Source organism: Corylus avellana, chromosome ca4 (genome assembly GCF_901000735.1).
Source record: "Corylus avellana chromosome ca4, CavTom2PMs-1.0".
In the NCBI taxonomy this organism is placed as follows: Eukaryota; Viridiplantae; Streptophyta; class Magnoliopsida; order Fagales; family Betulaceae; genus Corylus; species Corylus avellana.
Genome location: NC_081544.1, coordinates 2,585,279 through 2,613,052, shown reverse-complemented (window position 1 = coordinate 2,613,052; position 27,774 = coordinate 2,585,279). Strand labels below are relative to the sequence as shown.

General features: G+C 35.8%; 4 protein-coding genes across 7 annotated transcripts; 2 read left to right on the top strand and 2 right to left on the bottom strand.

Annotated features, from left to right (window-relative positions):
- Nucleotides 1-1,479: 1,479 nt before the first annotated feature.
- Nucleotides 1,480-4,534, top strand: LOC132179096 (D-3-phosphoglycerate dehydrogenase 1, chloroplastic-like). The gene is made up of 5 exons (XM_059591735.1): nt 1,480-2,299; nt 2,833-3,209; nt 3,286-3,396; nt 3,481-3,576; nt 3,657-4,534. The coding sequence occupies exons 1-5, from the start codon at nt 1,756-1,758 to the stop codon at nt 4,326-4,328; spliced, it is 1,800 nt and encodes a 599-aa protein (XP_059447718.1). The 5' UTR covers nt 1,480-1,755; the 3' UTR covers nt 4,329-4,534.
- Nucleotides 4,535-5,177: 643 nt separating this feature from the next.
- On the bottom strand, nt 5,178-12,352 carry LOC132179303 (sodium/proton antiporter 1). Its single transcript, XM_059592008.1, has 10 exons — nt 11,980-12,352; nt 11,363-11,539; nt 11,127-11,255; nt 9,762-9,938; nt 8,974-9,080; nt 8,245-8,365; nt 7,168-7,229; nt 6,754-7,056; nt 6,186-6,480; nt 5,178-6,101 (listed from the first exon to the last, which is right to left on the bottom strand). Exons 1-10 carry the CDS (start codon nt 12,244-12,246, stop codon nt 5,982-5,984), a joined length of 1,758 nt encoding a protein of 585 aa, XP_059447991.1. The 5' UTR covers nt 12,247-12,352; the 3' UTR covers nt 5,178-5,981.
- Nucleotides 12,353-13,321: 969 nt separating this feature from the next.
- Nucleotides 13,322-20,951, top strand: LOC132177247 (uncharacterized). Its single transcript, XM_059589497.1, has 8 exons — nt 13,322-13,475; nt 13,561-13,671; nt 15,423-15,598; nt 17,025-17,124; nt 19,351-19,568; nt 19,745-19,864; nt 20,022-20,140; nt 20,697-20,951. Exons 1-8 carry the CDS (start codon nt 13,430-13,432, stop codon nt 20,785-20,787), a joined length of 981 nt encoding a protein of 326 aa, XP_059445480.1. The 5' UTR covers nt 13,322-13,429; the 3' UTR covers nt 20,788-20,951.
- A 522-nt stretch (nt 20,952-21,473) lies between these two features.
- On the bottom strand, nt 21,474-24,243 carry LOC132178914 (uncharacterized). Of its 4 annotated transcripts, none has more exons than XM_059591495.1 (6): nt 24,129-24,243; nt 23,971-24,009; nt 23,782-23,843; nt 23,182-23,231; nt 21,998-22,143; nt 21,474-21,894 (listed from the first exon to the last, which is right to left on the bottom strand). In XM_059591495.1, exons 2-6 carry the CDS (start codon nt 23,988-23,990, stop codon nt 21,690-21,692), a joined length of 483 nt encoding a protein of 160 aa, XP_059447478.1. In that variant the 5' UTR covers nt 23,991-24,009; nt 24,129-24,243; the 3' UTR covers nt 21,474-21,689. The 4 variants fall into 4 exon arrangements, with proteins under 4 accessions (XP_059447478.1, XP_059447480.1, XP_059447479.1 ...); XM_059591497.1 differs by having other exon boundaries at nt 23,782-23,840; XM_059591496.1 differs by having other exon boundaries at nt 23,971-24,035; nt 24,129-24,241.
- Nucleotides 24,244-27,774: the final 3,531 nt, after the last annotated feature.

Sequence of the window (27,774 nt, the reverse complement as noted above, 5' to 3'; positions counted from 1 at the left end):
AATCTTGTTTCATGAATAATTCCTCTTATCTCATTAGCAATGCAAGTCTCATATATATATATATATACACACACACATTAGATTACAACATGTCTTGCATACATGTACACAGTATAGTATCTTTACAAGGGATGGCCAATATCTTCTATTTGGTCGTGCAGAGACGCGCGCTTGTCAGATTGGTCATCCTCTTTGCACGTGCGTCCTTGTGATTGGGTCGATATGGCCTTGCCTTGCTGTGGGTCCATCCTTGTCAATGGAGAGGAATGGCTAATATCTCTTATGCAGGAGGGGCCTACTAGGGTCAGTCCGTACGTAGTATTTACTGTAAGCAACAAAATTGCATAATAAATGGGACGTGCACAGTGGGCTCACGACATGCTTGCTAGGCGACGTGGGCTCGATGGGCGACCTGCTATTGGCGACTTCTCGCCTCGCTTCTGGTAGACTGATTATTTCTCCAACAATTACAATAAATAAATAAAATAAAAAAACAAGTGAATTAATAGATAGCGGAAATATGTGATGTATTATTATGCAATTGCTAAAGCCTCAATTTAATATCATGAAAGTCTCTCTGTTTGGTAAGTCCTAAATAAAAGATAAAAAGTTCCAATCCCCATCAACAATATTCGAATCCTCTCGAAATATAATATTCATTTAGTTGTTTTTTTTTTTTTTTTTTTTTTATTATATTCATTTAGTTTTAGGAGTAGTGATTTAGGGAACATTGGCGTGCATGAGCAGCGTGCACGCCAGTGTTCATATATTATAAAATATTATTTAAACAGTAAAAATAATAATAATAATATATGAGCATGGGCGTGCATACTATTCATGCACGCCGGTGTTCCCTAGGTTTAGATAATGCTAATTTACTATATGATCTATAAACTCATATTCTTTAAATTAACATTATTGTTAATAATTGGTGACGACACAAAAATAGAAGTTCCAATCTCATTTTTTTAATATATTGTGTCTTTTTTAATTGAAGACTAGTTTGAATCCACATATTTATGTAGTATGTTAAAATTTTAAGTAAATTATTAAATTCACTCATTTCTAATTTTATGATAGAGTAATACTATATACACATTTTTATTCTACAAATTCTAATAAATATTTGAATTTTTTTTTAAAAAAATAATTTATTCAAAGATTAGTAATAATTATTACATTAATATTGTAGAATAAAAATATAATTTCTAACATTACTTTTTAAACCTAAAAAACATGTTAACAAATGAAAATAAATATCTTAGAAATAAAAAATTGTTAAATTATTATTATTATTATTTTTTTGTAATAAATTATTAAAATTTGACTATTGTAATATTTATGACTTTTACTAATCTAATATTTATTATTCAGAATTTATTATATCTTATTAAATAACAAATATCCTAATTTTGATTACCAAAGCCTGATTCGCAATCCAACACAGATTCATGGTTGCGGTAGGTCGCTTACCAAACACCAATCTGAGTGGACACAGCCCCATTTCCGACCCCCACTCTCACACTCACCATCACAGGCGCGTGTAAAAACCACCATCTTTCTCTCTCTCTCTCTCTCTCTCTCAGTCTCAGATGGCAAAACCCTGACAGTTCGGATCTCTCTCACTCTCAACCGTATTCAGTGCACACCCACCAAACCCGCCTCCATATAAAAGGATTCTCACCCCCCCAGATCTCTCACGTTAACACACATACGCGTATACCACTTCATATACACACACACAAAGCAACGGTAATGGCCACGTCAGCGTCCAAAGCCCTCCGAACTCCGTTTCTCAAGACGCCGTCGTTTAGCTCCAAGCAGCCTCTTACCTCCGCGTTCTCCGTTGCGCTCGGTCCGAGCCGACGAGCCGTGAAGCCGCTTGTGGTGGTGATATCGGCGGCGGCTGGGGGGCTGGACGCGAAGCCCACGGTGCTGGTGGCGGAGAAGCTGGGTGAGGCGGGGCTGGAGCTGCTGAAGGAGTTTGCGAATGTGGACTGTGCGTATAACCTGAGTCCGGAGGAGCTGTGCACGAAGATCTCGCTATGTGACGCGCTGATCGTGCGGAGCGGGACGAAGGTGAGCCGCGAGGTGTTCGAGTCATCGGGCGGGCGGCTCAAGGTGGTCGGGAGGGCCGGCGTGGGCATCGACAATGTGGATCTGGCGGCGGCAACGGAGCATGGTTGCTTGGTTGTCAACGCGCCCACCGCCAACACCGTCGCCGCCGCCGAGCACGGCATCGCGCTCCTGGCCGCTATGGCCAGGAACGTTGCCCAAGCCGATGCTTCGGTGAAAGGTGGTAAGTGAATCTATTTCAGTTTGTCTTTGGCATTTCATCGAACGGTTTGTTCGGTTGAATATGGAAATGGGTTTAGATCCGTTTTCGAAGTCGACTTTGGATGCCACCTCGTTTGTTCAAGTAATTTTGGTTTAGAAATGTACATTAAAAGTGACTTTTTTCTTGCAGATCTGCTTTCTTGTCTTTTAGATTTTTGAAATTTATGGGGTAATGATTCTGGGGTTTGCAAAACAAGAAAAGAGGAACATTTATATACTGAAAAGATAAAGACTTTTTGTTTTTCTATTTGATAACTGCAAGATAAAATCAACGCTTTTTACCTCAATCAAATAAGATTCCACCCATTTGTGAGGAATCCTATTTTTGCTATTCCAAATGTTGGTGGTTGTTTCCTGGTTACTCTGGCATTTTTTAGTGTATGATATGTTTGTTTGTCAAGTTTTGGTGGTCACGCATATTCCGAATATATTAGCTTCAAGCCGCTATCTAGAAAACACCAAGACCTCTTAATTTACACAGTTTTGTTAATCCAGGAAAGTGGCAGCGGAATAAATATGTAGGGGTTTCACTTGTGGGTAAGACGCTTGCTGTGATGGGTTTTGGAAAGGTCGGAACGGAAGTTGCCCGGCGTGCAAAGGGGCTTGGTATGCATGTGATTGCGCATGATCCATATGCCCCAGCAGACCGTGCTCGTGCGATAGGTGTGGAGCTTGTGAGTTTTGATGAAGCCATAGCAACTGCGGATTTCATCTCTTTGCACATGCCTCTTACTCCTGCTACATCAAAGGTTCTCAATGACGAAACTTTCGCTAAGATGAAGAAAGGAGTTCGGATCGTCAATGTTGCTCGTGGGGGAGTTATTGATGAGGAAGCTCTAGTGAGGGCATTGGATGCTGGAATTGTAGCTCAGGTTCTTATATTCTTATGCTTGAAGAACTGATATTTTATTGTTTGGGAAAGTCAATAACGTGATCTCTTTGTTATAGGCGGCCCTTGATGTTTTCACACAGGAGCCACCTCCTCAAGAAAGCAAGTTAATTCAGCATGAGAAAGTTACCGCAACTCCTCATTTGGGTGCCAGTACAATGGAAGCTCAGGTGTGTTAAATAACCAGTATTTATACGCTCTTAACTTCTTCTCTGACCAAGTTATCTCTAATAATATTTGGGTCCAATGTGCAGGAAGGGGTGGCTATTGAAATAGCTGAAGCTGTTGTGGGTGCCTTGAAAGGGGAGCTTGCTGCTACTGCAGTCAACGCACCAATGGTTTCTGCGGAGGTATTGATACATAGTCTTGTCTTGTCTTCTTTCTTAGCTTTCAGTGTCAAGATCCAGTTATCATTCCTTTTCAACTGCAGGTATTAACAGAGCTGAAACCATATGTTGTACTTGCTGAGAAACTTGGGAGACTTGCCGTCCAATTGGTAGCTGGAGGAAGTGGCGTCAAAACTGTTAAAGTGACTTATGCTTCTGCTAGAGCTACTGATGACCTTGACACCAGGCTTCTTCGTGCCATGATCACCAAGGGTATCATCGAGCCGATATCCAGTGTCTTTGTGAATTTGGTTAATGCTGATTTCACTGCCAAGCAAAGAGGTCTCAGAATAACTGAAGAGAGGATCGGTCTTGATGGTTCTCCTGAGAACCCACTTGATTTCATTCAAGTCCAGATTGCCAATGTGGAATCCAAATTTGCCAGCGCCATATCAGACTCTGGGGAGATTAAGGTTGAGGGGCGGGTGAAGGACGGGATTCCTCATCTGACAAAGGTAGGATCTTTTGAAGTTGATGTGAGCTTGGAAGGCAGTATTATACTCTGCAGGCAGGTCGATCAGCCAGGTATGATTGGAAGGGTTGGGAGCATTTTGGGTGAGGAGAATGTGAATGTCAGCTTTATGAGTGTTGGAAGGATTGCCCCCAGAAAGCAAGCTGTAATGGCAATTGGAGTGGATGACCAACCCAGCAAGCAAGCTTTGAAGAGGATTGGTGAAGTTCCAGCCATTGAAGAGTTTGTTTTCCTCAAGTTGTAGTGTGGCATGATTGGTACTTCATCATTCCCCGCCCTCTCTTTCGGATGGGTATGAAAACCACATCCTATTGCCGATTTTGTTTATTTTTTTTTCGCTTGTTGTAGTAGCTTGAAGGGAAGGAAAAACAATAATTTTGCTTTGCGATGAGAGAAGCTTGTACTTTTATTGAGTTGCTATTTTCCCTAATGCAAGTTTCTGTTTTAATTTGCCTCCTGTAATTGTATCACTTAATGGATGCATGTTTAGTTATCTTGGCAGCTGTATGTAGTCGCATTTTACCTAGAGAATAACACCACCAATTTGAATAAGGCTGAGCAGCCAGAATAAGAGCATGTTTGGAATTGCATTTGAGAAAAAACTTGTAAGTTAAAAAATGCTTTTTAACAAAAACTTCATTTTCAAGTTTTTGTCAAAAGTGCATTTTTACAATTTTTTTTTATTTTAGTTTTTTAGACTTTCAAAATGTTTTTAATTTTTTTAACTAAACAGATTGAACCAACTTTTTGAATGTTAAATTTATTTTTGAACTCCTTAAGTACAAACTCAAACATGCCTTAAGTTCTTGTTCGGCTTCTTGAGCAAAAATGACTGTTAAAAATAACTAGTAACAGAGGATAATCAATACAACAAGAATTATGCATGCAAATTTAGGGTCATGAGATCATTTCTTTAGCTCTGGGGTTCTCAATGGATCGATCAATTTCGCTTAATATGTAAAGGAATCATTTTATAGTTTGAACCTAATTTTATAAATTTAATGATGTATGGGTTGTCCCATTGTGAATAGTAATACCCTACAATATATATATATATATACTTGAAATAAAAATGATTCTATTCCAAATTACCTCATTCGGAAAGTGAAAATTTGGCCCATTATAAAAGTCATGACCTTTAGGATAGTGTTACAAGAATACATGGCCACCAAGGCTACAAGCCTACAATCGTTGAAGATTACATCGGTAAGCAGATTCAAACCACCATAAGTCAGCTTGCTATTTAAGGAAAGCAATCTGATTTATATATATATATATATATATTTTAATTTTATTTTTCTTTAATGCTTTAAAAATGCATCTTCCAATAAACAACACTACAAACTCCATACATTGATTCACCGTTTCATCATTTATTTTTTTCTAATGACATGAAACTTTACCAAACCAAAGCCCTTCGAACTCACCCATGAAGAGTAAAACTCGATTACACTACTCTACTCGCCAGAACCGTGTATAAGGTAATCCAGGAGAACTCCTAGTGCAAAATCAAACTTAGAATATCCAAGTCCACAGCTCATTCCAAGCCCGCCCTTTGACCACTAGGCGGCACCCATACGGGTACAAAGCTACTCTAAAACCCCTTCATCATTCTAACCTCGAAAGAAATATTTAATAGACTGAGCATTATTACATTTCTCATTGAAGTCATCAGAAAGTGAAATCTTTTTGAGAGCCTGATCCAAAAAAATCTCAACTTATCACAAGTCAATTTTTTTTTCAACTTTTCTTCATTTGACTTTCTATATCTCAAAGGAATCATGTCCATGTTGCCAAACTTAGACGATTGCCATTCACTTTTTCAATAATGCATACTGCCACATTTGACTGCCTTTTTTGAAGCCAGGGAAACATCCTAGCCAAAGCTCTCTATGATTTATGAACCAGAAAGGAAAGGAACCTGAGCTACAGTGGTGGGTAGGGAGATGGGGAGGTTATGTACTGCTAGGTAAGCAGCAATACCAGCAGCATAACCTGCGAAAGCAAAACCACTCACCTGCACAAAGGAGAATGCCTTCTTTTACAAGAAAGAAAAATAAATTTTGGTTGAAAAAGAATGTCATTAAACAGCAGTACAAACCTTCCGGAAGTACCAAAAGAAGTCCACCTTCTCCATCCCCATAAATGCAACTCCAGCTGCTGAGCCAATAACTAACATGGATCCACCAGTGCCAGCACAGAATGCAATCAACTGCCAAAACTCAGAATCTTGGGGAAAAGAGGTCAGATCATACATTCCCATTGTTGCTGCAACCAGTGGAACATTGTCTATAATTGCTGATACGACTCCTATTGCAGTAGCAATCACGTCACTACTAGGAATATGAGCATCAAGGTAATTTGCCAATTCCCGAAGAATCCCTGCAGCCTCAAGGCTAGAACAAAAAATCAAACTTGTTACATTGCAGAAATGATAACTTCAGGATGTCCCATGTGTGTGAAAATTACTCACACACAAACATAGACACGCACGCAAGTATTCAATATATGCTTATCAGGAAATTAGGATAATCTATCATAAGCATCTTGATGGTATCTTTCAGAAATAGTTTTGAGAGTAATAGAGCTACTATTTAACAGTTTATTATACAGCACAAAAACCAGTACTTGAAACGTACACAGAAGTTCAAACAGTATTCCTTATTCACCTGCTAACAGACAAAAGGATTCCAAGAAAGAAAAGAACTCCTTGAGTGTCAATCCGTGATAAAGCTTGTGGTACTTTCAACTTTTGCCTTTCAGATTCCCCATAGTGGATAGCATCAGTCAGAAGCCATAGAACTCCAAGTCCAAGCAGGATACCCATAAAGGGAGGCAAACCGGTTAGGGCCTTGAACACTGGAACAAAAATCAAAGCTCCGATACCTACTGAGAAAACAAGCTGTCCTCGAGGAGCCATCTGTTCAGATGCCAAAACATTGGGAGAGTCCTGTCCCTTCCCACTAACTTCACTGGATAGAAGAAGAGAAACTCATATCATTTCATACCCAATCCAGTAATTTAGATCTAACCTTCCAAAACTCAAATTCCCTGGCTTTGCTTTGACAATGCAATAATAATACCTAGTCAGGGACATAAGTGCCAAAGGGACAGCTAGAGAAACAGCTGAAGGTATGAATAGGTTCTGTAAGAAAAGAAACTGCGATTATGAGAACTCTTCATTTAGTCAGAATAGTGCTATTGTAATTAAAATCAGCCTAGTCACTGTCATTGAATGAAAGGTAAATCTCAAGCAATTTAAGGACCTGGCATTAAAAGGGCCCCAGCTAGCGAGATGTAAACTTTGACCATATGCTTTATAAGCTTTTCTTATCACAAACTAAAAACAAGGCTGCCTTGCACCAAAAAAAAAAAAGAATATTTAAAGAAAAACAAAAAACATGGTTTTAAAATTTCATTGTTGCATAGTATATTAACAACAATCATGATGGAACCTCACCTTTTCAAGGCGTATTTTAAAATCATCATCAATAAATTTGTCCTTTAACAAATTGTGAGTTTCGTAAATTTGCAAGAGAAATATCCACTGCATGAGTTAAAGTTTAATATACCTGAAATCTATAGTTTGAACATAAAAAGTATTTTTCACCATCCAGATGACCACAATTAAATGGACATTATTCAGCATTTAAACACTCCAATTTTTGCAACATAGATCAATTTCGACAAGTTCATGGCAAGATCCTGCTCAGCTCTCTTTCTCACACACATATAAGGCAGAGAAAGAGAGGAAGTATGCAATAATTACATTAGCCATTTAAATCTTGCAAACTTCACTTTCTCATAATCTATTTTACCTAATTAGAACACACAAATGCACATATCCGGGTCGGTTAACCAAACACCTAGAACTGCAGTCAGGTCATAAAATTACAATTTTTTTTAGGGGAAGACAACCCAGCTTATCCAGATGCCTTGGTTGGACCTATTGGACCACTCAACTTCACTTTATCTGTTTGCATAAACTGAACATGCAAAAGCAGCATGAAATATATAACAAGACAATACAATGAATACCTTGGTGAGAATAAACATCCATCATCCATTAATACCCAACGAACAGATATTTGGACAATGCAAAATAAGAACAGAAGCATATTCTATCGATGGGATCAGTTTATGAGGATGATGTTAAAAACCTTCATTGTCGGCAAAGTGGATATCTGACCGTGTATCCATAGCATGGTAGTGGTAACATCACCAATAGGAGTCCATGCACCACCTGCATTTGCTGCTATCACAACAACAGCTCCTAGAAGCCTGTGGATAAAATCCAAATAAAAAAAAATGAAGATTACCAATCAAATCAAATAACTAACAAATGATTAGCAGGAACTGGATTGATAGTTTTCTAGTAAAGATAAGATAGCAAGCAGGCAGCCAGTCTCAGTGCAACAGTGAACTCCTTAAAGCCATTACAGTGAATCTATTCGGACACTGCAGTAGAGAGAGGTGTCCGAGAAACACACAAGTATGTCATGATATCATTATCTGCCCTACAACAATGTCCTCTTAAAATATTCTAGTAAAAATGAGGTTCGTGACTCTTATGTGTGACATTAATTACTCTGAAGATTTGCATTCCTGACAGAAATCAAAAGTTGATATCATGGTCATTCTAAGAGTGTGGTTTAGATACAACTAACTATAGCTGTCAACTTAACACCTTAATTGTGTATCACTTTAGGGGGCAAAATAAATGTTAATATATACATAGTACAAAAGAAAACAGACTTATAAACTTGTAGTGAATATTTTTGTTTGATTCGACTGAAGAAATTCAAGACATAATAAGAGACTAATAACATAAAAAACTAGTGAAGATTTCAAATCCTATGAGATGAAATTAAATAATAGTCAGCACATACTTGCGGAATTCTGATGGAGGTACTAGTTTCCGTAATAATGAAACCATGACAATAGTCGACGTCAGGTTGTCTAGGACTGAACTAAGGAAAAAAGTCACAAAACCAACCTGTAATTTTCATGAGTACGAGTGTCATTAATCGATAAGGAATATAATATAGGCGGTAAGGCTGATTGGGCAAACTCAAACTACAAATGATTTAAAATCAAATAAATCTCTAAGGTTTCCTGCAGCGAAAATCATAGCTGGAATGAAACACGTAGTAACTAATTTCTACAGAAATTCTAAAATGTTAGAATCTCGTACTGAAAGAAGGATAAAAAATCATCAATACAATAGCTGATTGACTGCATAATTGCTGTATTATATTTAAGTTCAAGAGGAGAATAGTGGTACCATATTGATGAATCAACTGGAAAAACATTTCAGCATCACCAATACTGCTGACAATAAATTTTTGGTTAGGAATATGGCTAGCCTGCCAATAAAAATTCTCTCTATGACTACTAATCCAAGTCCCTTAGATTGACGTGCAACAGAAACTGGAGTTTGGACTACAGTGAACAGATAATAATTTTTGGTTTGTCCAAGGTTTTTATCAATCTATCCTTTGTGTTTGTAGTTTCCAGGCTTTTGTCAATGCCCACACACACAATACTAATACCATGAGCTGTTAAAACTTTGGATCATAGGCAAAAAAATGTTAATTTAAATTTCAAGAATAAGGTTGATATATTAAACCTCCCACAGAAGTCAATATGACCATAATGGCAAAAATAGAGCACTCACCACCCAGAGGAGCGTCCGTGGCTTTCGAGTGGTTATGTTGTCAGTAACCAGCTTAAAACCTTGATGAGCATCAACTATCTCTACAATGGTCATTGCACCAAGCAAGAAAAACACTATTTCACTGACTTCTGCAGATGCATGTGTTAGCTCTGAAACAGCTATGTCAGTTGAAGGAGCCTAAACAAGTCAAAGACCCAAAGGACACGAAATTAAGATTGAAAAAGATTAAAAAAATAAATAAAAAAAACTCAACCAATATTGATTTAACAGATATAGCCACCAGTAAGAGGCATTAAGACAATGAAGCATTGCATCAAAGGATAATGAAAGCAACTTAAACTAAACTCATTCGTGATAACATTAAATATACACTATTAAGTATTTATGATGACAACTTAAGAGTGGGGCTTCCTTATTGGAAAAATCCTTTTGTTATGATCCGTAATTCCATCTACAGAATAACAATCATGCTAAAAGTTGGTCCCCGTACATATCTATGAATGGAACATATATGTGATGGTCCTAATATACAGTGTAACTATTCAAACAAGAGATAGAACTGGTACAGTGCCCAGCCAATTAATCCAACCAGCAAGGATTGTCTGAACAAAAAATTTTCCTTAATTAGATTACGTAAAGTAGCATTGTTGTAGGGATATTCTTTAACTGATTAAAATTTGACTGGCAAAAGCAGTTCTTAAGTGCAGAAATAAGTACTACACTTCAAGGGAGCCTTATCCTGACCACTATTACATATAAAATTTCTAAAATGTCTTTAGGAGCATCAGAGTATAAACTGTAGAAAGGAAAAAAAAACACTTAAAAACCCTCTAAAGAACACGCTCCCAACATTCTGTTACATCAAAATGTTACCTATAGACACAAAATCATTTCAGCACCCCACTTATCTAAAGCTAAGATTAACAATATCTTTCAAAAGTTTGATCTGATTTCAGAACATAGGCAGCAATACATTTTATCAACGCCTCATATAAGAATTAGTTGTCCAAAGCAACTTTGATTTATTAGTCCCAATATCAAACAAAGTAAGCAACTTGTCAATGATGACACCAAATAAAAGCTCATCATGGACACTATAAATTATATGCTGAAAATTAGAAAATCCAGAAAATAAAAAATGCCCATAAATGTCATTTTCTTCTAAAATTTACATTACTATGCCCAAGAAATCAGCGGAACTTAGAAAATAATGTATCAACTACAGTCAAGCTCGTACTAATGCTTATTTGGATATACGAAGCCTTCATTACCAGCAAAACTCGCATAACTGGAGAAGGAATCATATACAGAGTTTGGCTGGATAATATGTCGTTGGAAATTTCAAGTAGCAAGAAGGAATCTTACCCCAATGCTACGCACTACCCATAAGCTGACGGCCATCAGCAATCCCACTCCGCTTTTATTGAAGGCTAGAGATTCTTCAAAAATGATGCCTGCATATCCTATTCCAAATAGCAATGCCATAGCAACATCCTATTTCATAAAATTTGATCAAATCAGCCAAGGTTACTACTCAAGATCCATTATACCACTTTTTCCTTAAAAAAACAAAAAGATCAGCCAACAAGACAAAAAAGGACCTGATTGGCAGCAACCCATGAATGGTTAATTGCCACTGCCCCTGTTGCAGCTGCTGCAAATATTGCAAGAGCTTTCAGCAAATCAGTCTTGGGTTGATAAGTGGCTTCAAAATCACGTGAACTCGTCTCGTCCAGTGAACATAAAGGATCACATGACCCAGAGTCTGGTCTCAGCTCCTGGTGACATGCTAATGGGTCAATAATTAACTGGAAATATTAGCAGAAAAGATGCAAGCACTACATTAATGATAACAATATCGAAACAAATTAAATAGAAATCTTCCCATAAAATTTGAAGATTTTATTTTATTTTTTAAAATTTTTCCCCAAGCCCAACAGCAATAATGGGCTATTTTAGAAAGCAACACATCTTTAGCTGAAGCAAAACGAAACCTCATTTCCATGATGACATTAGGTTGCCCAAATGAAAAAATTGCAGATACTACTAGCTAACATCATGGTTTTAACCAAAAATCCATCACTTACCCCAATTCTATCAACTTCAATTCACCAAACTTCATCAAAATCACTCATCCAAATTCATAAACTAGCAAAACCACCATATGGGAACTCTAAAAGAAATGAAATTTGGTACGTAAGGATGAGAAAGAATAAACCTCTAGTTGACTCTCAGGATTTGGTTGAGCTTGCTGCTCCTGAAACGAAGAAGAAGAAGATGTTGAACCCCTGGCCTTGTCTTCAGCTCTAGCAAGAACCCCATTGCCCAGCAACCTTGTACCCCTGGTTCTACACAAAGACGATCCAAAGCAAGGGAGTGAGGGCTGTGCCTGAAGGAGATAGCTAGGAAGAGATGATGAGATATGTGAGCGTTTCTTGAAATGGTGGGTTGGGGAGATGTGCATCCCAACAGAGAAAGAGGCCATTTGAGCGAGGGCTTTCAAGGTCAGGCACCAAAGATTGAAGAAGAAGAAGAAGAAGAAGAAGAGGTGCTGAAGTTATAAACTTCTTGTTCCAAATTACAGGATAGAGGAGTGGAAATGGGAGTGGAAGCAGTTGTTATTTTATTTTCGGGGAAATTTAAAAAAGTCCCCTCAACTTCCAGCCAATTTGAAAAACCTCCTTGAACTTTCAAAACTCTCATTTTTCAAAACTCTCATTTAGGCGCCATGAACTTTAATTTTCTCTCACTTTGGACCCTTTTAACATTAAACTACGTCATTTTGTGTCCTAAAATTAAACACCTACCCAGCCCAAAACAACGTAGTTTAATGTTAAAAGGGTTCAAAGTGAGAGAAAATCAAAGTTCAAGAAGCCTAAATGAGAGTTTTGAAAATTCAGGGGGGATTTTTCAAATTGGCTGAAAGTTCAGGGGGGCTTTTTGAAGTTTTTCATTTATTTTATTTTGTTTAATTATTATTATTATTATTATTATTATTTTGGAATTTGTGGGAGGGTCTGAGTCGTCCGACCAACCCTGGTCAGTTCCCACTAGGGCTGATAAAATGGGTTAGCGTGTCAACCTGTTTATAACACAAACTCGTTTATGCCAACTCGAACACAACACGTTTAAATAAACGTGTCGAATACCCAAACTCGAACACAACACGTTTTCTTAACAAGTAACACAATACGATATATGTAACCCGTTTAGATAAATGTGTCATGTCGGGTTGACACGACATGACACACGAACATGATTAATTTAGATGTTAATAGGTTTTAACTCGACCCGGCCCGACCAAACCCGACCCGTAAACACATTTAAACGTATAAATACAAATTTGAGAAAATATATATATATATAAGGTCAATCTTCACAAACGGGTTGAAATAGGTCAAACATGCGGGTTGAAACAACCCATAATCCGAACCCGTTTAACCTCAACGGTCCCTAATCATAAAATTAAGTGTGGTTTTCTTATAAGTTTACGAGTCACGAGTTAAATTGTCGGCCCAACTCTCACCAATGCCGCGCCCCATCTTGTCTGTGTATGGTGACGTGTCACATTCCCCCAATCAATCTTCACAAAGCTCAGCTGCTCACTTCCCATAAAAGCGATAGCAGCTGAGAGGCTTTCCTGTGGCGCCACAAACAGCTCCTCTCAAATGGCCTCTGCTCAAATCTCCGCCTCTCTCTCCCTTTCCTTCCGCGGTAACCCTCTCTCTCTCTCTGAGTTTCTGGAATTTCCATTTGCCTTATACTTTCAGATAGTGAGAATTATGTATTTATGTTGCAGATGTTTATGCTCTTAGCTCAGCCATGGCCAAAGCTCCTGCTGCAACTCCTCGGCTTCCTCTTTCCAAGTTTTCACTACGTGGGTCATCCTTCACCACCGGTTCTCCGCTTTGTAAGGATGCTAATTTGATTTTTTTTTTTTTTTTTTCTTTTTGTTTCCACCAGGTGTTCATGATATGTCTCTGAAAGGAAGTGTGGTACTATTTGTCGAACCCAAAACTAACTGATTGTGAAAAATCACACTGTAAATGGGTGATAGGCAAGCACCCTTTAAGTCTCTCTCTTTCTCTGAAGCTTAACTTGGTGGGACACCAAGTGGGCTTTGAAATGAAAAAAAGTGCTAAACAAACAAACAATTTATATGGGCTGAAAGTTATTATCTTTAAGGCAGAATGACTGGAACGATTCCATAAAATTTCAAAATTGTGTACTAAATAGCAATTCAACAGTTGTTCCAAAAGCTTGTTTAAGTTGATAGAAAATTGTAGATTTAATTATTTAAATAATATTCTAACACTTTTTCTCAAATTTTTTTTTTAATAAGTTAGTCTAACACATGGAATGTTTAATTGAAATAGGAGGTGAATGGCGGAGCCAAGTATCACACTCGGGACTTTTGCTTTGATATTTTGTTAAATTGCCAATTATCCTAAAAGCTTATCGTGTTAAATCACCAAGTAGTGGATATTATCAAGTGATTTCTGAAGGAAATTAACTAGGCTTTATCTTCATATAACAATATAAGAGCCCCTTGTTCAGTAACAAATTGTGGTAAAAAAAAGAAATTACACACTCTAGAACCTAGAGAGACCATGTAATAAGAAGATGCTGATTCAATCAATTGATTGGTGACCATTTCAAAGCATTTCATTAATCTGCAAGCCCTGTTTCATACACCTCCCAGCTTATTTCCTATGCACCATTCTTGGAAGACTGAACCCGCCTCCTCCTCTTCACTTTAGGATTGCCTTTTCTTCTTTCTTTTGACAGAGGTGGTTCTCTCGTGTATTCTTTTTGCATACTTGGCTTTGGGTCCTTCCCTTCTTTTTCATTTTTCCCTTTTTGGTTAAATTTACTTATAAATATCTCTATGTTTTTATTTTGATATCAATATTTGTCATCTTAGCTAGATTTTGATACTGGTTTTTCCTGTGATGGTACACCAGCGTATATGCAATGATCAAAATCACCTTCCTTAGTGATTTACCTGAGTACTTTCACAACCATTTCACAATAGCTGTGTTTTTTATGGTCTATTAATAGTTCTCGTCTAGTTTCTATTTACGACATCACATTAGGCTTAAATTGTTTATTATGACCAATATTCTAAGTCATTTTATTTTAATCGTTATCTCTCTTTAAGAATCAACTATGGTAGCAACATTTCTTACAATTCTGGTGATAATCTCATGTTTGAGATATTTGTGTAACTGTATTTCTATTATCATATCTAAGGTACTTCGGTTGTGATAATTATGTTGCAATCTCTTTGCTTACCATGCAAATGACGAACATGTTTGCTAGCAACACGCGCATTGATTCAATTAATCCATTTATCCTCCTGTTTTCAAGCTCATGAGCTTTGGTCTTAAATACTTGGTTGACAAGACCTCTACAGATGTGATGTTTAGCAGTTTTTCTTTTTCATGCTCTTGAAGTTCAGACTGCATATCTGTCATTAAAATGCCCGTCTAAACCTGGTCATTTTCCCCTTTATGAATGCTAAGAGAAAATACAAAAAGAAAAGTTTTAACTATTTGTAAATTAGTTTGAAATCTGCCATAATATTCTTGACAACTGACGTATCACTATCTGACATTTCAAGTTAATCGGGTGAGAGCTGATGCTTGCTTTCGTTTGTAGTGATACGAAGAACTTATTGTCAAAAGAGGATTGCATACAAAGCTAGGTCCGTTTCCATAAGATGTGAGCAAGGTACCCAGGACAACAGTTTGGATGTATGGCTAGGCCGGCTTGCAATGGTTGGCTTTGCAGTGGCTATTACTGTTGAGATAGCGACTGGCAAGGGACTTCTGGAGGTATGGTACTTGCTTTGGGTTTGTAGATCCAAGCAAAAGCTATTTACTTTTAATTTCATGCATAGTTTAGTATCAGCATTGGTTGTCGTGTTGAGGAGGTGGGATACAGTTTTATACAAAGCAGAATTAACAGAAATACCAAAGTATTAAAATCATCAAGAAATCAAAATGAGTAAATTTTTTATATGTTTTACATTTAGTAATCCCAGTGTATCAAATGTTACAAAAGTTTACTCAATGTGCTATGGTTTTATTTATTACAGAAGCTCATAAAATGTTGCTTTAAAGTGTAAATAACTAATTGAGACTCTAATGATGATCTTTTCCTCTATCAAAAGCATCATATGTAAATTATTTGATCAAATTTAGAACGAGACAAAATCATTTTGGTTTAATCATTTGAGTGAAGCCTCCTTGATCAAACAAATCCACCCCTGCCCCTCTCATCTCCCCATCCCTCCATTCTTATGTTTAGACACATGCATAACCCATCCCTCAGAGAGAATGATGCGTATGGCATGGCTGATTGAAATCATTTTAATGAGGTTTGCCTTGGACACTGGATGATGTCTGAGCTAACTGTCCTGTAGTCCCATTTTTTCAAGTCTTGGGAACCTTCAAGCCCAGAGGCTTTGGTGTGGAGATCATGGAAACTCTTGGCTATTGTTGTGTTTTAGTACCTCTTAAACGTAAGATGCCTTTTGGATGATTATTAGTTTATTCTTTCCTGTTGAGCATTTTGAGTCCCTTTTTTAAAAGTCAACAGTTGATACCACAAGGGGAAAGTGTTCCTTTGTGTGTTTGTACATATATACCTTTTTGGCCAGAAAAGGAATGGTGTATCTAATCCATGACAATGCACAAAGTAAAGAGTGAAAAAAGAGGTTCCTAAGTCTCTTCTCCTGGACAGGGGCGGTCATAAAATACAGATAACCAACCAATCAACACGTCCCACCAGAAACCGAACAACATCTGTTGGTTTTTGACATTTTGATGGGCCGGTGCACTTTCGGAAGTAACAAAACCGACAACATCGAGTATCATTGGTGCTGAGGATCCAAAGAAAACCAACTTGGCAACATCCATATAAAACACCGTATTCTCACAGTTGCTCTTCACCAAACTCATCTACGTACACCCAAATCCACTGCCGCCATAGCCAACACCATCGCTTTCTAAACTCCATCTCCAACGCCAAAATCCGCCCGCCCCTCCCCTCCCACCACATCAACCCTAAAAAATTGATGGTGTTAGTACTGAGAGAGCTGGCTGGTCAACCAAACCAATTGGTAGCTAGAAACTGCACCCTTCTGTCTCTCTCTTTCTCCACACAGAAGTAGAAGCACACTACAACCAATTATAAACAGACAATATCACAGTCATGAACATTTATTTATAAAATCATTGTATATTTTGATTTTTGCAGAATTTTGGGCTCACAAGTCCCCTGCCTACAGTAGCCTTGGCAGTTACAGGATTGGTGGGCGTTTTGACAGCAATTTTTATCTTCCAGTCTGCTTCAAAAGATTGATCACATTGTAGGTCTCTTCATGTTTGTAAAGTCTGTAATTCTGAAATATCCACTAGATTACATTTTTGTTCATTTGTGATTATAGTTATCTCAGTTCCAAACAATGGCATTAAGACTTGAGAATGCACCAAGATATGGAAAGTTTTAAAATCTAGATAAAGGCTTTTCTGTGGTGTTACTTTCACATGTTTTTAAGTGCTACACTGGAGGGGTTTTTTCTTTTTTTTTCTAACATAATGCGATATGTAGAAAATATTTCTTATAATCATCTGAGTTGATTTCGTTTCTGAATGGAATATGTTTATGTCACAAAACCTTTTTGCGCATTATAAAAAAAAATAAAAAAATAAAATAAAAAAAGCTTAAATGACAACTACAACTCTTAGTAATAAATAAATCATTTGTAATGCATGGATTGTTCATCGTTAATGAATTCTGTCAATTGGTGTAATCATGGCTATTGTTGACAACGATCTTTGATGCTTCAATAGTCTTCAAATTTTGATTGGCTGCCTGTCTGAGACATTGTATAATTTATTTTTTTTTATTTTGAGATCTACAGGATATCAAACTCCTTAATGTAATTAATCCACTTTGTAAACATCTTGTTGGAAGATAAGTTTTTTTAATGGGACAAATATCCCCACTTGTGAATATAACAATTAAACGTCTAATGTCAAAAAGAAATGTGTTCTAATCATGTTTGAATTTGATAAGATCTAAAATATGTTGATTTCTGTGTCCCACTCTTTTTTTTAAAAAAAAATAAATTAAATTAAATTAATACATGAGAAAAGGGTCAAATAAATTACATAAAAAATGATAAGGATCTTTTCCACTGTCAAGGGAAAGATCCAACAAGGCAAAGATCCAACAAAAAGAAAACGCGGCTCATTTAGTTAAATTATGAGTGTGAAAATTTGTTCCTATAAACTTTGGTAATTGTCTCATTGTTCCAACTCTAAGCACCACATAAAATATTTACAAATATTGCATGATCCATATGGTTAGTGAGAACATAGTTGCTTTTTACATCTTTTTTTTTTTTTTTTTTTTTACCTACCCTTTTTCGTTCTTCTGGCCAGTATGGCATCTCTGTGTAAAGGATATCAATTTGGAAAATAAACCAGAATAGCATTATCTTGAGAAATATTGTTCACAAATGGTATTATATTTAGAGAAAAAAAAATCCTTAATAATGGAGAAGGAAGAAAAGTAAAAGAGGAACAGCTTCAAATGGTTTAGTCACTAAGTAATAGATTACTTAGTGATACTGGGAATGTTAGGTTCTAACTTTCTGCACAGGGTTGAGAAAAGGGTTTGATCAGCAAGGAGAATAAAACAACTGTATTATTATAAGTTATTATTATTTAAACAGATTGGATTCCAGAAAGATATCTTGAGAAGTAGGACTCATCTTGATCTGTAAGCAATCAGCTACTGTCAGGGCATCACTCCAAGTGCTTTTTGAGAAAGAAGCTTTTGTTTTAGCTTTGTTAGACACAAAGATCCTGGCCTTTTAAAATGTCAAATATGTAACCTTTAACTTTAAGGCAACCGACAGATTTTTGGCCATCTCCATCTACACCAATATAATATAATCTAAGGTTTCTCATGCTTGGCAGCTACCATTGGAAGTCGAATAACTTTCCTGTCTTGGAATCAGAATTTATTCTCCTCTGCCTTTTCTCACCCATCAACATCCCATTGGCCCTGTTTATGTTTCTCCTTAAATTTGTGTCCTGTTTCTGTGTTTCATGAGTTCTCTCCTCATATTGCTGAAACTGTCCATTTTCTTTCTTAAATATCCTTCTTCATCTCTTCTGTTCATATTGTGCCATGGGTGCTACCATATCCCGACTGGCAAAGAGGTTTCTTCCCAAATGTGAAATGAGGATTCTGATGGTGGGTCTTGATGCCTCCGGCAAGACAACAATCTTGTACAAGTTAAAACTGGGAGAAGTTGTCACATCCACACCAACAGTTGGTAACTACCTTAAAAACTCTTTACCTTAATTATGAAGCCTACGGTTCCTTAATGAAGCTATCTCTTCTTCTGATGCTTAAGCCTGAGATATTTGAAAGTTCAGCTAGAAATATTACTTCTTTCTGCATTTCTTCCTTCTCTATCTTATGTAAAGGCGGAATCTAAGTACACGGAAAGCATATAAAAGAAACATCAAATTAGAAAAAAGTAAATAAATCTAATAAATTATGAAAGCAACCAATGGCAACCATCCTCATTTCTGTCTCTTTAGATACACCACGTTATATATATGCAGATGGAACCATCTTCCAAACTGCTACACAATGAAGACTGCCATGTCACAGGTGATGATGTGTATTGGCTGCATTTGTCATGGACCAGGTTTTAACGTGGAGACAGTTGAGTACAAAAACATTAACTTCACTGTCTGGGATTTGGGAGGACAAGATAAGGTACCAACTTGATGTCTTTCTATTTGATGTATATGTATGTATATATATATATATACCAGATACAGCCATATTGATGAACAAAAACCAATCTTCTGAAAAACAATAATGGTTTTTTTCATTATGTTTTATGAAATTTAACAATGGGAAATGCTTCAGACATTATTACTAATCTGCAGATTCGAGCTTTGTGGAGACATTACTTTCAAAATATTCAAGGACTAGTCTTTGTCGTGGACAGCAATGATAGAGAGAGAATTTCGGAAGCCCGCAATGAGCTGCATCGTATTCTCGGCGAGGTTACAATTTTTTTATCCGCTTAAGCTTTTGAGATAACCTTAATTTAAACAATTACGTACCCACGTTTTCAATTAAATATTTCATGCTTTCGGTCTATCAACTTAAGCTTTTGAAATAACGTACAGATAATTTAACAAACTTTTATCGCTTTTTCAGTTTGAACTGCGGAATGCCATTCTTCTTGTCTTTGCCAATAAGCAGGACCTTCCAAATTCTCTGGGTGTTGCTGAGGTTGCGGACAAACTTGGCCTACACACACTCCATCAGCGACGTTGGTAAGCATTGGCTTTCCTTGAAAACATCAAAGAGAAAATAAATGATTCTATGTTCTCTCCCCCTTCAGGCCTCCTTTCTGTGAAGTGCATTTACAAATTTTCACTCCTCAAATTTTCACTCCTCAAACTTAAAACCCTTTGGATGAGAGAAATATAGTTATAAGAAGAATGCCAGAAGAAATCCCTTTTGACATAAATAACAAAAGCAAAAGCATAAAAATTCATCCCAGTGTCCGTGGTTTCAAAAAATAACAATTTTAAAACATAATTAATAAAAATGACGCAGTTAAACATTTGGTAATATCAGTAAAAATGAGTTGTTTCTGCGATTTTAAAATACATAATCTTACATGTTTTACGTTTTCAAATTACAATTTTTCAAATGAGCTCTCAAATAGAACACTTTCTACAATTTTGTTTAAAATTTTGGGGCGCCAAACGCACTCCAAATCATGAATTAAGAGCCTTTTTTTTAATTTTTTTAATTTTATTAAGATGGGATTCCCCTCGATGCATGTAATTGGATTAGTGGCTTTAATTTATTATCTATGTGCAGGTACATCCAGAGTACTTCTGCCATCGCCGGCCAAGGGCTACACGAAGGTCTTGATTGGCTATCCAGCAACTTCTCTAGCAAGGCTTCATGATATATGTCTCTTACAAAATACTCAGTGGATGAGTGGAACGAGAACACAATTTTTTTGGAAACCCTCATAAAGGAAGGCTCAGTGGAGAGTTGGTTTCTCCTGACCATATCCAAAATTTAGTATATAGGATAAAATATGAAGAAAACAAAACTCAAGGCATATTAAAAGAGGATCTTTCTTCTTCTCTTCTGCTCCTTAAAATTCCAAGCAAATCCACTTTATTTTCAGCTTACTTGTATGACTCGAATTTCGAATGTTCTGATTCAATATAAAGATTCATATTCTTCATCTTTGCATTCAATGAATGACCAAAAAAATCTCTGATAAATTTGTCTGGAAACAAGAGTCAATGACATTATGAACATCATATATTGCACCAACAAAAATGACTACGTTAGTTAAACTACTTGGAACCTCTCCAAAGCAAGGCTGTTCAAACCCACCCCTGCAGAGTAAACTTCGGTCCCGTGCACCGCATCCTCAAAAGTTTCCCTACACGGAACTACGTTAGCTAAACTACTACCATCCATGTTTAATGTTTCTGTCACAAAAGGCATAAATCCTCCCTATATTCAGAGCAGTTGAGCACTAACAATGAAAGGGTTCAAAAACCAGATGATATTTCCTTCCCAAATATATAATATATTCTTGACAGAAAAAGGAAAAGAAAAATTGCAGTTGAGTACTAAAAATGAAAGGCTTCAAAAACCAGATGATATTTCCTTCTCAAATATATTCTTGACAGAAAAAGGAAAAGAAAAATTACACTGTTCAGATTAATAGTATCTCTACAGAAAGGCAAGTGTATTTTACATTCCAAATTGTGAGCATTCTAAACTTTTAAAACTTGATATGAACAAATATGGCTCAAAGAAGCAGAATGGGAAAGCTTATCTTTTAAATCACATAACCATAGATTGAGGCCCATCTGAAACCTTAGACTTCTTCTCTTTTCTCTTCTTCCCTCCATTCTTGTTTTTCCTTTTCTTTGGTTTCTCATCTGTAACCGGTTGTGTGCTCTGCAGGTGTTGATAAATGGCAGCCAGAGGATCCAACCGGAAAGCAGGATGGTTAAGAACTGCACTCAACTGTTTACCTTCCTTCAAGCTGATGACAGGTAACCATTACTACATAAGAGATTTGAATAACAGAATACCGAGAAAAACTAATATGTGCAACTGTATGTAAATCGATGAATTGAAGTACTCACATTAACTTTTGCCGAGATTTACAATTCAGGTTGAACTCAGCTGCAGGAGTTGGTTGCTGCGGAGTCTTCAACTCAGGAAGGAACTCTGAGAGGGAAGAGAGATCATATACTTTCAACTTCTTCTGCCCCCTTCGATGTTTCTTCTTCTGATGGAACATAAATTGGATACTTAACATGATAAAAAGTATCAATATAATTCAAAAATAAATTCTGTAAGTGCCATGCATAACTCTCGCCACAACAAACGAACACCTCAAATTCGTATATCGAATAAAAGTAAACAACTCTAATACACCATTCTACAAATTACTCTGGAACTTTTGGAAAACAACACGGTCTGAGGGATTTCCCAAAAGAAAGAAACACCATGGTTTTCAAGGCTTTATAAAACTTATGGACCACCATGGGTTCTTTTTTATTCGGATGTCTCCTAAGAAGTTGCATATTATCCATTTATCATATACTGAAGTTCCAGTTAAATTTTTTCTCAAATACAGCTTGTCCTCCAAAAGTATTTATGTCACTTCTTAATAATACAGCTATAAACATAATCCATATAACACTTGAAGCTTGATTGAAATTTGTTTATTATATCCTTGCATTTTGGAAAAATTGCATCACTGCATACATATAATCTATTTCATGTATGCCAAAACTTTATGCCAATCCGCTTCACGTTAAACCACTGTCAAAATCTGATACTTTTGACATTTTTTTTCTAAGTTAGACATGCACCTCATGGGTCTTGACCCATGACCTCACGTTCCACCCTATTTTGTGTTTGGATACTTCTAAATCTTATTGACTCCTATATTAGCTCACTTTTAGTTGCAACTTCTGTTCTGAGGGTAAGGCCTCAATTCTAGAAGATAGGAGCTATGTCTTCACAAAAAGTGCTATGCTTGTAGCAAAGTGCAAAATTTACCAATGTTAAAGCATCTCAAAGAAACATAGGCAAACAAAATGCGCATGAAGACACTATTTACAATGTGGCAAAAAGTTACAGCACCATAAAAAACTTTCTTCCTTGAAACTTTCAGTACATGTTATACTAATATGGTGAAGTTCCTCCATCAAAGACAGAAACTTTGATTCAAAGCAAATCCTTATATCAAAATTATACTGAACTAATAGAGGCTATCGTATAAAGATAATCAACGAGAAAGTCAATCTAAGAATCTTACCTTACCAATAGCCTTCTGGGCACTCAAGGCAGCAACAGTCTCTCTAACCTCTGCATAATTTCACAAAAATAAAAAGGTCAAATAAATAAATATGGTAACAAGTACCTAACAATTATTAAAAATTTAGAAAGTAAAAATTTATTGAAACCTAAAACAGAAACAGAATGACCAGAAAAAGCTCCACAAGATCAAAGAATGTAGTAAAAAGATAGTAAACAAGAGTTGGCAATATGGAAGCACATCAATCATGGCAAAATACATGTTCTAAAAGTACTAGCACGTCTTCGATGCTAGAAACTGCCTTTGCCCCTTTTCCAAGTTCTTTCAATTTCCTTAGCTTCTAGCTGCAAGGAAAGTATTTACCTTGACTTAAAGGGGCGCTTGATTGACATCTCCAAGAGCAGCATTAGAAACCCAAAACATTTTACTCAATGGTGAAATGGGTTTTATGCAAAATTAACTAAATGAGATTGATTCATTTATAGAAAACATTAAAAACTGAACAATTGCAACAAACTATCTCTCTTACACACACAAACAAAAAAACAGTATATATGTAGGAAAAGAAACTCATTGTAGAGTTAACGAATCCAAACTTACTGCCATAGAACTGGCGCTTCTTCTCGAATTTAAGGTCGGATTTGGACATTGATTCCGGTCTGCTTTGTTTTCATAATTATAGAACAAAGTTTAAAAATAAAATAAAATAAAATAAAAATTAAAAAAAAAGAAGCAAATTATTATAAAAAATTTTAAAAAAATAAATGGGTGCAAATGTGAAAGCCTTACAGTGAACGTGACTTTCCCATCACTGAAGATTTCGATTTTCTGGGGCCAAACAATGAATATCAAGCCTTGTCAAAAAAAATAAATAAATAACACAACTGGTGACACACAAAGAGAGAGAGAGAGAGAGAGAGTGAGAGACGGAGAGAGGGATAACTTACCGGCGTGGAGGAGCAGCGGCCGGAAGAAGTGATTGGGCTGGCTGGCGTCGTCTGGGCTGGCCGGATTCGTGGCTGGCGTAGGCGGTCTGGGTCGATGAATGGGAAAAGTGAAGGGTTTTACTTTCAAAGGGACATAAGAATAAAAATTCAGTGTTTTTACTTATTTGTCTTATTGTGTTCACGCTGATTTGTCAATTTGTTATTGGTGGATACAAAGATACCAATTTGTCAGCCTAGCGGGTTGGTTCACTTGGGCCATGGAGATATATGGTTTGGGCACAATTACACAGCCCAAGGGCCAAGACTACATTCTTGGCATGGTATCGGTCAAGTGGATACTTGGGAATTAGATCAAGTTCAATTAAATTTGATAATATTCAATTAGTTATATTTTAGGGGTATTTTTGTCCCCTCAAATGTTTTAAAACCAAATCGTAATTTCGGAGTGTTTGGAATTGCAATTTTAAAAATGCAAATTTTAAAATCGTAAAAAAATTTGCGATTTTTATAAGCTGACTAGAGGGTGCTTATTTTAAAAAGTATGAATTTAAACCAAAATCACGATTTTGCTTAAAAAAATATTTGGGGCAATATTTACCTATTTGGCCATGAAACCTCGATTATATGCTAATATTATCAAAACATTTAATTGATAAAAAAAAAAATACTTCTTAACATGTTTTACCAAATACCTGTGTAATTTTAAAAACACAATTTTTAAAATCGTAATTTTTAAAATCGCACTTCCAATTGGGCTCTTAGTACATTAGAGGAATTTCCTACGACTCAAAACTGTCCTTTTTTTTACAATATTACAATGGCAAATGCTTTTTTGCATTCTACCCACCATCTCTTCTCTCTTGTATTTTTTTTTTAAAAAAAAAAATCCAGATGTTGAAAGAGGAAAGATGGTGAGAAGATGGGTGAGAGAATGCATTGTAGCAAATCTCTATTACAATATAGTATAGCCAAATCAAAATGCTGAAGCCGACAAGGTATTTTATTATTGCCGTCACGTCACTAGTAACTATATACATTAAATTTTATTCTTCAATATATATATATACACACACTAATTTAATATTTTCATATTATCTAAAAATAAATTATATTGTCATAGATAGATGACATTCAATGTATTTCAAACTATATATGTCCACCTTTCGCATTATTTATTTATTTCCGGTGTAAATGCCAAACCCACATCCCATTTTTAATTGCACGACCACGACCATTCAACATACATATATAGTACGTATGTTCTACACGTACGTTGTCAAGATTTTATTTAAAAATATATATATATATTTCTGGTGGAATCTACTATTTTGAAGGCATCTGAAACTAACAGATATTGCTGTAAGTTGACAAAGCATGTGCATGTTATCCCTCAGGATATCTTTCAACTAAGCCCCAGCCAATCACCAAACTTATTAATCACTAATTTGGTGCTTTATATCCACCAACTAGTTGGTGCTTATCACCTTTTATATATTCTTTTAACATAGCATTTTTCTTTTTCTTTTTTTAATCCATTAAACAATGACCGTAACTTTTGCATGTGATTGCATTTGGGAATGCACTTATAGCGAATATAGAAAAGTTAGGAAGTCACTTTCTAGTTGAGAAAGTTGTGTTAGACTAGACAACGGCCAGAGACGTAATTTGCCAAAATATGGTGCATATCTGAAAACTGATTGGGACGGTGACATTTGAAGAGTTAATCATTTTGTATCTATGATATAATCATTGTATCTATGATATAATCATTGTGTTAGAGCAATATGCTCTCTTTTTATGAAATCAATAGAAAACAAGCATTGTTATAAAAAAAAATTGTTTGATTAAAGAGATAGAAAAAGAGAAGACTAGATGAATTTAATTGGGTTTTTCTTCGACACAATCTATTAAATTAACATATATTTTTAAAGCATATGATTTTTACATGCATTTTTTAAAATAATGACTAATTCGTCTATTAAGTTGAGATTTGTTAATCCTACTAAAAATGCACGAAAAAAATCATATTATAATAACAAATATCAACTTAATAAATTAAATTAAAAAAATTTCCTCCGTCCCAATTTGATAACGGAAATTAACTCATTCCCCATTGTTGATATCATGTATATCTACAGAGGATTGAATTATTGGGGAATTAATGTTGAGAAAAAAGCATCTTGCCAACTGTTATTTCTCATATAAAGAATTGATTGAACAACCCGTGGTGTTAATTTGGAAATCTTTGCCTCCTAACAACCCCCCTCTTCTAAACATAAAATAAGTTTTAGGTGAAAATATATTGACTAATTCTTTGTTTACAATAATTAATTTGAAAATTAACAGTTGTTTCTTAATCTTAGTGAAACTAATCATTTTAATAATACCAAAATAAGTAAAGCATCGAGGTATTCGCTAATTGTGATTCCCACGAGTACTCCTTTTTGTCCTTTTCAAAATTTAAGATTTTTACCACCATGGTAGAAGATTTTGCCCAAGTAAAAAAAGGAAAAAAAAAAAAAATTACTTATTTGTTGAAGGATAGTTTAAACTGTGAGAAAAATGCAAAATTAGTCTTTATAGTCAAAATGCAAAATAATTTAGTCCTTACAGTCAAATTTCGTCCACTAATTTAACAGACTTTGTTGTGTGACACTGGACTTAGCATAATTTTATTGGCTTTAACGTTTCACGCTATCAGAATCTGTTAAGTTAGTGAACGGAATTTGATTATAGGAACTAATTTTTTGGACAAAGTTTTCCTCTAAATTGGGTTGGAGGAATTTCCTCCAACCTACTTTGTAAAAGTGACATGTATCTCTTGAACATGTGAGATGCACATATTTTTTTAATAGCAGGGACAAAGTTGGAATAAATTTTATTAAAAATTCATGTGCATCTCACATGTTATTAAAAAAATGGACACATGTCACTTTTATAGAGTAGATTGAAGGAAATTCCTCCAACCTAGTTTGAAGGAAAACTTTATCATTTTTTTTTTTTTTTCTTTTTGCATACCTAGGGACTTTTACATTTATTTTGATACCACATGGGTTAATTGCAAATCAGATAAATCATAAGGACTGATTTTTCATTTTTCCCTCAAACTTTAAACCCATACATGAAAAATAATGTTAAAGTATTAATTAAATTATTACATTTACTATTTCAAATTAATTTAAATTTTTAGAATAACTTGTATGTGAATTGATTTATTAATTAAATGGATTAACCTTAATGATTTAGTGAAACAAGCTTGAATATTTCGAGTTTGGCTCTATATTTTTGTGAACATTGGAGTTTATTTTTTTATTTTTTTATGACCAATATTACTATATTAGTACTATATTAGTACAGCTGACTGCACGTCAGTAGTTCAGTTAAGAAAACTGACGGAAATAGAAATTAATAAAAGTGGCTTATTGAAGGTGTCGGCATGAAACACTCCGATGTTCTGATGGACCCAAATTGCAGCGGGTTAAAGAAGCATCTTCCAGAGTACTTGTTTCTACCTTCTGGTCGACCACTATCTAATGAGAATTAGATGTTGACAAGCACTCATGGAAGGCCATATGGGGTCCTTGAGTTTTGTTGTGACACACAGCTGGGAGAAAGAGATCAACTCTCCTCACTTATCTTGTACACA

Bases quoted from the DNA above. Each gene is read 5' to 3' on its own strand.
- LOC132178914 (XM_059591495.1), bottom strand. From the start codon at position 23,990: ATGGGAAAGTCACGTTCACT. The intron at 23,844-23,970 runs GTAAGGCTTTCA...ATGAAAACAAAG, and splicing joins ATGGGAAAGTCACGTTCACT to CAGACCGGAATCAATGTCCA. The intron at 23,232-23,781 runs GTAAGTTTGGAT...GAAATTATGCAG, and splicing joins GAAGCGCCAGTTCTATGGCA to AGGTTAGAGAGACTGTTGCT.
- LOC132179096 (XM_059591735.1), top strand. From the start codon at position 1,756: ATGGCCACGTCAGCGTCCAAAGCCCTCCGAACTCCGTTTCTCAAGACG. The intron at 2,300-2,832 runs GTAAGTGAATCT...TTGTTAATCCAG, and splicing joins CGATGCTTCGGTGAAAGGTG to GAAAGTGGCAGCGGAATAAA. The intron at 3,577-3,656 runs GTATTGATACAT...TTTCAACTGCAG, and splicing joins CACCAATGGTTTCTGCGGAG to GTATTAACAGAGCTGAAACC.
- LOC132177247 (XM_059589497.1), top strand. From the start codon at position 13,430: ATGGCCTCTGCTCAAATCTCCGCCTCTCTCTCCCTTTCCTTCCGCG. The intron at 13,672-15,422 runs GTAAGGATGCTA...TTTCGTTTGTAG, and splicing joins CACCACCGGTTCTCCGCTTT to TGATACGAAGAACTTATTGT. The intron at 15,599-17,024 runs GTATGGTACTTG...TGATTTTTGCAG, and splicing joins CTGGCAAGGGACTTCTGGAG to AATTTTGGGCTCACAAGTCC.
- LOC132179303 (XM_059592008.1), bottom strand. From the start codon at position 12,246: ATGGCCTCTTTCTCTGTTGGGATGCACATCTCCCCAACCCACCATTTC. The intron at 9,939-11,126 runs GTAAGATTCCTT...TGACTTGTTTAG, and splicing joins GGGTAGTGCGTAGCATTGGG to GCTCCTTCAACTGACATAGC. The intron at 6,102-6,185 runs GTTTGTACTGCT...TCCTTTGTGCAG, and splicing joins TCTTTTGGTACTTCCGGAAG to GTGAGTGGTTTTGCTTTCGC.